A 10,843-nucleotide genomic window follows, 5' to 3' on the forward strand; every position below is an offset into this window, starting at 1 on the left:
GAAGTCTGTGCGGAAGTCTGAACGGGCCCCTGGAGGAAACCCTGGCAGACAGCACTGTTCCACAGCCGCCGAGGACGGCGGGGCGCGGCGGCCGTGCGCCAGCAGGGGGCGCCCGCGGCCACAACCGGCTCCGGGTGTGGAGGGCCCACGCTGAGCAGGACTTGCCGGGCGGGGGGCGGAGGGCGGGGCGGGGAGCCCGGCGGGCAGTCACCTATCCTGAGCGGCGCAGAGCCTTTTAAGGTCCGGAGGCCATGCAGCAGGCGAGGCTGCTGCTGAGCTGCTGCGCACCGGCGTGGGAGTCTGTGCGGAAGGCCAGCTCAGGGATGGCACGCCGGGGCCCGCTCGCCAATAAGGTGGCCCTAGTAACGGCCTCCACAGACGGGTGAGTGCCTGGGCCGGAGTCTCTGAGACCCCCACTATCTGGAAACAGGTACTGTCCCTTGACCTTTGCTTCCCGGCCCAAGTCCTCAAGCGTCACTCCCGGGAAGAGTCCGACCCCAGAAGAAAAGAACCACGTGGTCGGCCTGCAGCCTGACCGAATCCTCTTGCCTTGACTCCACTTCTGCCAGTCTCCTCCCACTGTTGCCTCTGGCTCAATTGCGCCACCTCAGTACTGCCTGCATAAATCCAGTCTCCCAGTAACTCCGGGCTGCCCCAATCAAACGGCCCCCCCTAGAGTCTGGGAAGACCAAACACCAGAAATCCAAGACAGTCCAGATTTCAAAACTCCGGTCCCTCTGCCTCCATCGACTATGGAAATGTTCCAGACTCCCCATTTGGAACCCTTCACCTAGATGGGACACAAGACCCATGTGTCCAGGTTTTTGTTTAGCTCAGTACATTTTGCCCTTGCCCAGCCTGTTTCTCACCCACCGTTCTTGTCTATCCCTGTTTCTCATCCCCACAGGACTTTGCTAGATGCCAGCAAATCTAAAATGCAATGTATGCGAATGCTAATAGCCAACAATTGCAAAATGTGTAACCCTTACTCCCAGGAGAGTATTGTAAAAAATTTACATTTTTTTACTAGAGACCCACCCTTTCACATACACCCCAAAACATAATTAACAACAGAATTTTAAGATGATGTAGACTAGTAAGGAAGGTATCTGGGGGGCAGGGGCTCTTTCGAGTGAGACCCTCTTATCATTGAAGTGGCTGTTGCTACACCCCTAGCTCATTTCTCTCCCTTCAGGCCCTACAGGGCATGGGGACTCTTACTGTGAAGGTGCCTGTGGAAGGTAATGTCAGTGCCTGGGAACGTAGCCTGACAGCCAAAACCGTAGGAAAAATAAGTAAATGAGTGCTAAAAACATGTGAAGCATGTCCATCTGTATGGTAATGGCTATGCCATTAGCTCTCCTACACGTAAGGTAGACACCAGGTCATACAGATGGAGAACTGGAATTCAAGCCCGGGCATTCTGACTCCAGGGCCCATGTCTCAACCATTTCCCCCATACTGGCATTGACTCTCTCTCTGCCCATAGGATTGGCTTTGCCATCGCCAGGCGCCTGGCCCGGGACGGGGCCCACGTGGTGGTCAGCAGCCGGAAGCAGCAGAACGTAGACCGGGCAGTGGCGGCGCTGCAGGGGGAGGGGCTGAGCGTGGTGGGCACCGTGTGCCACGTGGGGAAGGCCGAGGACCGGGAGCGACTGGTGGCCACGGTGAGCGGCAAGGGTATGGGCAGAGAGCCAGGAGGTGGCAGAAGGGAACCAGTCTAAGCTTACTTCCCTGCTTTCCTAGACAACACTGGTGTGATCCAAGCCCGCATTATTAGCTAAAACAACCATGCGTTATGCACCAATCCACCAGCACATTTTTGTGTGCCTTTCTATCATGTCTCTGAGAATCATCCCATCCCAGTCAGAGAATCAAAAACCACTCTAATGTTTCAACTCTGCATCATCCCTTGGGTCCCCCAGAAAACCAGCTGGTCCTGGGTCTCCAGTAGTTTCCAACCTAATTGGGTAGACGAGAAAGGTAAGTACAATCACAAAATAGATGTTCCCACCCTTGGGCTAATAATCAATCCCATGGTCTTTAGTTTATAGATTCGAGTGCCTTCTCTAGGAGGAACCCCACCATGTTTCAACCAGCTACTGTGTGCCATTCACTTTGTTCAGAGCCTTCATCTCTAAACCTGACAACAACCCAAGCAAGGCAAGGACTATTCTCCCTGTTTTGGAACATTCAGAACATTCTGCTCTGAAAGCTGGAGCGACATCCTAAGTTCCCACAGCCAGTTAGGAAGAGCTGTAAGTCAACCCAGACCAGCTAAGCTGACTACAGACCACCAGGCATTTCTCCATTAGCATTGGGTCAGGCCTTTGGTGCACAGTTGGACTTTAGTCTCAGAGAAAGTGTCTAAGGGGTACCTGGGTGGCTCAGTCAGTTGAGCATAAGACTCTTGGTATTGGCTCAGGTCATGATCTCAGGGATCTTGAGTTTGAGCCCCACCTCAGGCTCCTCGCTGACAGCACAGAGCCTGCTTAGGATTCTCTCACTCTCCCTCCCTCTCTGCCCCTCCCCTGCTCGCATGTGCTCTCTCTCTCAAAATAAATAAATAAACTTGGAAAAAAAGAAAAAGAGTCTAAGCCAGTGTCAGAATTGGTATTTGGCACCAACCTTCCAGCTACCCAAGAAAATAGGAATATCTGGCAAAGGAGGCCACTCTTCCGTCAGGCTCAGGGCACATGCTTTATTCCCTAGAGTAGAAGGGAGAATCTACCCTAGATGGAAAGTAAGGGATTGTGTGAACAGATAGGAAGGCTGGAAGAAATAATTTGGTAATCTTAGAAGAGGGATACCTTAAACAATGGTAAACAGTGATATAATAGACCATATAAAGTCATTCCATTTTTAAGGAACCATCTGGCAGATACTCAAATGAGCATTGGAGAGAGCCAAATGTGTGTCCAAGAAAGTCACCTTTCCTGAAACAGGCTGCTGGACAGTGTCTGAGATTAGGACCTTGATCCCAAGGGTGAAGGGAGCCATCTAGAATCCTGGGCCAATTGCTGACTGGCCATATGAAATGTGCATAGCAATTTAATGTCCAAATCCTGTCAGGGAAACAACCTCTCACCCTGACCAGCTCCACTTAACCAGTCCTACAGCCCTGGCTCAGAAGTGGGGCTTGAGCTAGACCTCGAGGAGGGCGTGAGACTGGATAGATGGAGTTGGGACAGGATTTCAAATGACCCCGCAAAATGAGCAGCCAACCAAGGAGGGACTGAAGGGTAGAGGGAGCCCTGTGAATTCACAGCAGAGAGCATAGGCTCAGGAGTGCTAGTGGGAAGGGCAGGCAACAGGGGCCTCCAGTGCTCGCCAAAGGTGCTTGGATGTTCTTGGAGGAAATAAGAAGCCACATGAGGTTTGAGCAAGATGAAAATGGTTACATTTTAAAAAGATAATCTGGCACTGGTAAGAGGATGTATTAGAGTAGAAAAGACTCTGAGCCAAGGATGTTAGCAAGGAAGCTGTTTCTGTCATTCAGGTCTGGAGCAGCAGCAGTGGGACCAGAATGGATATGCCCAAGAGACCTCTAGTGGGAACCAACCAAGATTTTTTTTCTTCCTAACCCAGTGTCAAGAAATGGGAAATAGGAAGGATGAGTCAAAAACAACTCTTCGGTGGAGAACAGGATAGGGTACTTGTTAGCAATCAGAGATGGGTTCTGCCTGTTAAGAACTGTTAGCCTGCATTGGGAAAAGCTCCTCCCTTAAGGATGGTTACTATCCAGCAGCTTCTAAATCTGCACAGCGAAGCTTCTCAAAGGTGTGGGGAGCAGAAACTAGATCGGCTACCATCTCCACTTGATGGTATTTTTTCTAAAAAATATATCTATCAGAAAACAGCACCCAACTCGTAATCACTTTGTGTAGTGATCACACAATTTAGAGCAGGCTTAAGAGACACCTGGGTAGTCATAATGCCTTTCTCATTAATCTTCTATGGTTCTCTGTCTGTTTGGGCAAAACCTAGACTTCTCCCCTCTCCAAGCTGCTAGGCTTCCCACCCCCAACATCCCTTTCTAGCTTATTCTGCACTTTGCTCGTCCAAAATCCATAGGCAAAACTTACACAGAGCCAAAGCAGGTGGTTGGGGCCTTGTGCCGGGACACCAAAAGTTACAGAGCACCAGATAGTATTCATACTGATTTTAAAAGCTTAGGTGGTTTTAAATTTTGTTAAATTTACATGTTGACAGCCCAAGCATTCCTTCAGCACTGTAGAAGCAACTGAGCTTAGCACCTAGTTAGCAAGAATAATTAGTTAAAACGGGAGCTAGCAGATGGTACACATTGTTAATAACACCCCTCTGTGCGCCAAATCATGAAGCACAAAGTTGATTGAGGGCCCGTTTAGTGCTGCTCGCCCAAGGCATCAGAATTGCCCATTCTGGGCAAATGCATCGTCTGGTTTCAGAGTCACGTATTGTTGGCAGATTCTGTTTGGCCACTCATTACTCTGGCACATGTCTTCGCCATCTACTTACAATTTATTAGTGAGGTGAAATGTTCCCTTTCTTGGCTTTCCCTGTTTAAATCTCAGTTTCTGCCTTGAATCTTCCATGCCTGTAAGCCAAAAGTGGGGGGGGGGGGGGGTGGAGATAAAATGACATCATAACCAAGTGTGAAACCGCTTTAAACCCAAGCTGGTGCCTTCCCCAGCGTGGCTCCTGGGTAGTCCGTTTCATAGAGAGCTCAACTCACTTTCAGAGGACTCTTATGTATTACCTCTGTGGTAGAAGGGATGCTGACCTCAGATCTGCCCCCACTAACTAGCTTTGTGCCCTGAGCAGACCACTTGCCCTCTCCCAAAGTCCCAGGGAGCAGGCCTCCTGTTCTTGGCCAGCCCTCTTATATCATTACTGAGAAATTCACTTCCCTAGACTACAGTTTGTTACCTTCACCATGAGGACACTGGGCTGGGTGGTCTAAAGGCCCTTCCAGGGGTGACTTTCTGTTGGCCTATTTAAAACCGTTTCTCCATTCAAGTAGGTGTGGACAGGTTGAGTTTGAGATAACGGTAACTCAGCCAAGGAGAACTGGACAGTAAACTGGAGAAATGGGGCTGGGACTGGGTGTGAAATGAGAAAGCTTCTAGAAATGGATTTTGAGGTGGGACTGAAGAAGCCATGAGCATCGAGGAGCTCCCCAAAGAGAAAGTGTGAAGAGTAAAAGGCCAGCAGCAGCCCTAGAAGTGGGGGCAGGAAGAAAGAAACTAGATAACCTGAAACATTTAGCGGCAGAGCTTAGGGTAGCTTGGGAGAGAAATGTTTCATGAAAAAGAGACATCATTTTGACATCATTTCATTCCTAAGAAGGAATTCTTCATCAACATTGATAAGTGCACCTCCCTTACTGACCTGCAGTCCTAATTCAGACCTTACTCCTCCTTCTAGGCTGTGAACCTCCATGGGGGCATTGACATCCTAGTCTCCAATGCCGCCGTCAACCCTTTCTTTGGAAACATAATGGACGCCACCGAGGAGATGTGGGACAAGGTGAGAGGGGATTAAAGGAGCAGAGGACAGGCCTCAGAAAACGGCCAGAACAAACTCAGTCTCCTTTTAGAATTCATTTGTCAAGTTCACTGTAAATGTGAGGAATCCTTGTGATTTGCACACACCTGGAGTGCACCTGGTAAAGGGCAAGTGGGGGGTGGCTTCTTCTATCCTTGCCCTTCTTTCATTTCTGCTTCTCCCCAGTTTTGTTCTTCCATTTGCTCCTTGCTAGCCTTCTTGTGATTCATTCCCCAGCTCTCTCCCCCCACATGCTTATCCAGGCTCTTCCTGGTTTATTTCCAGCAGAGACATGGCAACTATATGCCAATAGCTAATACACCTAAACTTATCCACACCCCATCCCCTTTCCAGCTTCTAAAAAAGAACTATTTCTCATTAGCTGGAAAATGTTAATAGCTGCTAGTTAAGTGAAATATCAATTCTGGTGAAATGACCTAAGTTACCGCTTTATAACTTATAATCTTGGCAAAAGACCTGTGCCCTTTTCTTCTTAACTGCAGTGTCAAGAAAATCTGAGATCCAGATGTCTAAATTCAAGTGTGGAATATTGGTTTTAATGTGAGCGTGTATAATTATATTTGTGATATATTTCACACACTACAGTTTTTAATTATAAAGCCTTAATTAAAATATTTGTCTTTGTTTACTAAGGTTAATATTCACACATGATTTGGAAATGCTAAATTTTTTATGATCTCCCATGGTTTTGCTTTTTACTCTGATGTCATCAATAATTTCTCAACACTGAAGTTTAAGGATACTAAAATATTATAGTTTGTTTATCAGTGTTTCACAGACATAAAGACCAAAGTGCCAAATGCTCTTCAGTGACTCAGTTCCTGATTGATATTCTTTAAAGTAGAGAAACATCTTTCATGAGCAGTCTGAATAAAGACCACATGAAAATCAGTTTTAAACCAAGTAATTTTTCTTTTTAATTTGCATTTTTTAAAATGTCACAGTACATCAAATATAAATTCAGTGGTTGATCCTTGATTAAACTCTGGATTTTTTAAATAAGGACATTTGGGGAGACAACTGGGGAAATTTTATTATGGACAGCGTATTAGGTAAAATCATTATTACAAATGTTAAATTTCTTGGTGTGATAATGGATGGTAGTGTGTAAGAATGTCCTTATTCTTTGGAAAAAATGCTAAAGTTTTTACTGATAGAGCATTGTGATGACTGTAACTTATCTTCAGTGGTTCAGGGGGAAAAAACTATATAGATACACAGATAGGACAAATCGGGCAAAATGTGAACAATTGGTGAATCTAAAGTGTACCTTCTGGATATTCATTGTTTTTCTATTTCAACTTTTCTGTAAGATTAAAATTTTCAAAATAAGAAGTCAGCATGGGGGCACGGGAGGGGAATATCCCAGCAGTGCCTAGAACTACATAAATGAGGGTTATGCATTTGTTTCAAATTATGGATGCAGGGTTTTGACTGTAGCTTGTGCTCCAGCTCCTGCAAAAGTGCCCCCGTCATGATCCCACTTTCCAATAAATATCCAGCCAGACAGTCCATCCTGGAGGGCCAAAAACATCTCACTCCTTAAGCTCAGAAGCCAGGGAAATGCTAAAACAATCCCGAGTGCCCAAGGTCAGGCCACATTTTCCCTGAGCAGCATGGCCCACTCTGGGGCAAGTCCAGTAAGCCAACCCAATTCCGAGTTCTCCCTAGTTGGAAGGAACACAGAAAATCCAGCTCAAGTCCAAAGCAGCCCTGTTAATATAGGTCAAATCATACTTGGCTGGTTAGGAGACAAGAAGAACCAGGTTCCTTTCCTTCTCACCCGAACCTAATGCATCATTCTCTAGCTGAATAAGCCGATGAGAGGTGCTTTTCCCCGGGCCTTGGCCTCTGTACTTGTATGGTCCAAGTAAACCATCTGAGATCTGCACCAGGCCCAACAAACATCCCAGGAACCCTGCTATAAGTCCTCCTCGCCCTGCCTTCTCCAGCTCTTCCCTCATGCTCTTTCACCTTCTCTCTGTTTCAGATTCTGAACATTAACGTGAAGGCCACAGCCCTCATGACAAAGGCAGTGGTGCCAGAGATGGAGAAACGAGGGTACAGACAGTGAGAGGGAGCGTGGATGTGATGGACCTCATATGGGCTGAGGGCCAGGGTTCCCATTGGGAAGAGGTTCATTCTCTTCTTTTTCCAGAGGCGGCTCAGTGGTGATTGTGGCCTCCATAGCAGCCTACACCCCATTTCCTGTAAGATCCCCCCTTCTTTGCTACTTCCATCCCTCCCAGTCCTGCATTTTCCCACTCCCCCAGTGATCCTGATTAGTGTGTGTCCCCTTTTGGAGTCACACCACCAAGCCCCCTCCCACAAAATAGATGCCTTGCCCCCACAAATCCTGACCTAGGGGCGGGTTAGCCACAAGACAGTTTTCTAGCTGGGGACCCTCCCTTATAGGAGATGCCCTATTATCTACTGCCCTTGGTCCTGTCTTACTATAAGAACCAAGAATGAACTGTAAACAAAGACACTAATGCATTGTCTCCTTTCCCCAGGGCCTGGGCCCCTACAATGTTAGTAAAACAGCCTTGCTAGGCCTCACCAAGAACCTGGCCAAAGAGCTGGTCCAAAGGAACATCAGGGTGAACTGCCTGGCACCAGGACTCATCAAGACTAGCTTCAGCCGTGTGGTGAGGACCCCTGGGACCCCTAGGGGCATCTTCCCAGATGGGGAAGCCCAGTACCTTCCGCCCTGATCCCTGCACTTTTTTTGACATTCCTCCCCGCCCCCCCATAGCAGCCACTGGTCCAGATCAGACCCCACATGCGCTTTTCTTGAGGTGTGCACTAGAGACAGGAATTCAGCCTCTGCTCATGCGGTTTCTTTTTTCCTTAAGTGGATGAGAACTGGGGACACCCAGCAACAGCCTCACTAGCACCTGAAAAGAATGGAACAGAGGAGGGAAACAACTGGGAACTGAGGAGGACTAAGAAGTAAAAGGGTGTCCTCTCCAGCCTTCCTCTCAGCTGACATAAGGGTGGCACTTTCTCCTCTCCCTGTCCTCCTCTTCTGCCACATAAAGAGATGTCCCTTTTTCCTGCAGTTGTGGATGGACAAGGAAAGGGAGGAGAGCATAAAAGAAACCATGCAGATAACAAGGTAAGACTGTCACAGGGGAGGGTTAGGAAGGACAAAGACAAAAGTTCCAGTCCCTCACACAGCCCACAGCTTGCTGTCTTTTGGTCCCACAGAAAACATGAGCGTGCCCTCTTCGGTGGCACACACAGACTTCCCAAGTCCATGAACACTGTGTCACTATGGTGGCATGTGCTAGGGATCCACCTGCATTGCAAAAACCAAACACAGGCATCTGGGTTTCAGCAGAGCATCATTCTGAGAAAAACCCTGACTCCTCTCTCCACCTGGGTGTTGCCTCCATCTCTGGGCATCCCTAGCACCCAGGGACCAAGACCAAGACCAAAACCCTGCTTTTTTAGTTCCCCTTGAATAAAAAGCCATGTTTCCAGAGCTCAGGTTGATGATCCTACAATCCAAATAAAAGGAATGAAGAGCTTTACTAAGTCCCAAAACTCCCCTTGCTAAGAAAACTCGCCTCTTCCCCATAGGGCTAGCCAAACTGTTCAGGTATCTTTGTCTGGTTCCTTTTCCTCTAACTTCCCTGCCTCTCTCCAGCTTGTGGCTTCTGGAAACTCTCTTCTCTTTAGCTTCTCCATCTTGTTCTCTCAAGAACACATGCCAGCAAGGCCTACTCTTTGCTGGTCCAAACATTCCAGATCCCCTCAGGTGCGCCCAAAGCTGTTCTGATGTCAGGCATGAGCTGCACACCTACTTCACAACTCACTAACAAGTCAGGGCATTGTCATCCTGGAGCCTCAGTGAATGTCTACACCCACGCTTCTTGATCTTGGATGTGCGTTAGAATCAGCTGGGCACTTGTGAAACTACAAATGCTCAGGCTCCACTCCCAGAGATTCTTTTTTAATTGGTCCAATATAGGACCTAGGCTTTTTTTTTTCCCTTCGCGAGGTGAGAGGCCAGGGTGGGGAGGAAGTTAAGCCTCCAAGATGATTATAGTGTGCAGCTATGATGGAGAACCACTAATCCAGGCCTTCTAAGTTTGAGGTACCTACTCTACCCCCACCTCTAGAGCATTCTTTGGTTAGGTTACAGTGTTCCCTAACTATGCAATCACTGATACAAACACCGAGAATTAGCACATTCTCACAAAATGAACCTGACTTTAAGGGACAAAAACAGATTCCTGAAAAAGTTGTCTGTGAATTGAAGCAATATAAATGGAATCATTTTAAACAAACCATTTACTGTCTTACAGACTACCTGACACTTGAATAGTATACACATGTGTGAAACAAAATAGCTGCTCACCAGATTATCTGTATGACTTTGGATTGTGGTGTCCTGATTCTCTAAAACACAAAGTGTCTCTGTATTATTTGAATATAATGTGTGGTGGTTTTTACAGCGTGCAGTATTTAGGCAGTATTTATTATGACAGCTTATCTTCATGGTAACCCTTTTTGATTGACAAGAAGCTTATACACTGGTCCTGATAAATCATCTGATACTTTTTGAATAAGCACATTCATGCCCTGAGGGCCAGGTCAGGGGGTCTGGCCTGTTTGATATTTACTCCGTTCCTTGTTTCTCTTATTCCTCAGGATAGGCAAACCAGATGAGTGTGCAGGCATCGTGTCTTTCCTGTGCTCTGAAGACGCCAGCTACATCACTGGGGAAACAGTGGTAGTGGGTGGAGGGACCCCATCCCGTCTCTGAGGACCTGGAGAGAACTCACCAGGGCAGAGATTGGGCTCTAACTCCTGAGTACTGTTCCAGCACTTATCAGTCTTTCCCACCTCTGCCTAATATACTGCTCACCTTACACCCTACCTCACCCCCAAAATCAATTCTGCCCTCTGAAAAGATCCAGCCTTCCTTCTGGTCAAGGTGTGGTTTTATGACGATTCACCCTGTTGCTGTAGCTTTAGATAAAGACTTCCCCTGAGAACATAGGGCAGGCCTGCTGAGAAAGCTGAGTCTACCTTGGCAAAAACTAATATTTTTTTTCCTGGGCATGGGGGAATTTGAGGGAGATGGGATTAAAGGAACCCGGGTGGAGAAAGCAGTTGGAAAATCAACAACTTGCAAAGGGAGGTGCAAATAAAATGCAGATGACTGTATTGCTTTGAGTAGGTGTGTTCATTTGTCATTGCAGGGTACATAGATGTGGTAGCCAAGCAGAGATTGAGTGAGCTACAACCCTGGATCCCCTTAATCCTCCTCCCTGTCTCCAGG

The 10,843-nt window shown here is 47.4% G+C and overlaps 1 protein-coding gene and 1 long non-coding RNA gene across 6 annotated transcripts in view; one reads left to right on the forward strand and one right to left on the reverse strand.

The window, feature by feature from the left end:
* LOC131516985 (uncharacterized) overlaps positions 1 to 345 on the reverse strand; it is a 53,360-nt gene extending 53,015 nt beyond the window's left edge. For all 4 annotated transcript variants that reach the window (XR_009264322.1, XR_009264321.1, XR_009264320.1 and 1 more), the window contains exon 1: positions 212 to 345. This is a non-coding gene — a long non-coding RNA (uncharacterized LOC131516985). The remainder of the gene's footprint in view (positions 1 to 211) is intronic.
* On the forward strand, positions 252 to 10,728 carry LOC131516982 (dehydrogenase/reductase SDR family member 4). Of its 2 annotated transcripts, none has more exons than XM_058738604.1 (8): positions 252 to 382; positions 1,490 to 1,667; positions 5,410 to 5,511; positions 7,541 to 7,611; positions 7,709 to 7,760; positions 8,064 to 8,198; positions 8,613 to 8,668; positions 10,210 to 10,728. In XM_058738604.1, the coding sequence occupies exons 1-8, from the start codon at positions 252 to 254 to the stop codon at positions 10,322 to 10,324; spliced, it is 840 nt and encodes a 279-aa protein (XP_058594587.1). In that variant the 3' UTR covers positions 10,325 to 10,728. The 2 variants fall into 2 exon arrangements, with proteins under 2 accessions (XP_058594587.1, XP_058594588.1); XM_058738605.1 differs by lacking the exon at positions 10,210 to 10,728 and adding an exon at positions 9,203 to 9,389.
* Positions 10,729 to 10,843: the final 115 nt, after the last annotated feature.

Source organism: Neofelis nebulosa, chromosome 7 (genome assembly GCF_028018385.1).
Source record: "Neofelis nebulosa isolate mNeoNeb1 chromosome 7, mNeoNeb1.pri, whole genome shotgun sequence".
Lineage (NCBI taxonomy): Eukaryota > Metazoa > Chordata > Mammalia > Carnivora > Felidae > Neofelis > Neofelis nebulosa.

Excerpts from the sequence above, each read along its gene's own strand:
- LOC131516982 (XM_058738605.1), top strand. The coding sequence starts at position 252 with ATGCAGCAGGCGAGGCTGCTGCTGAGCTGCTGCGCACCGGCGTGGGAG. Across the intron at positions 383-1,489 it reads GTAACGGCCTCCACAGACGG|GATTGGCTTTGCCATCGCCA; the intron begins GTGAGTGCCTGG and ends CTCTGCCCATAG. Across the intron at positions 5,512-7,540 it reads CCGAGGAGATGTGGGACAAG|ATTCTGAACATTAACGTGAA; the intron begins GTGAGAGGGGAT and ends TCTCTGTTTCAG.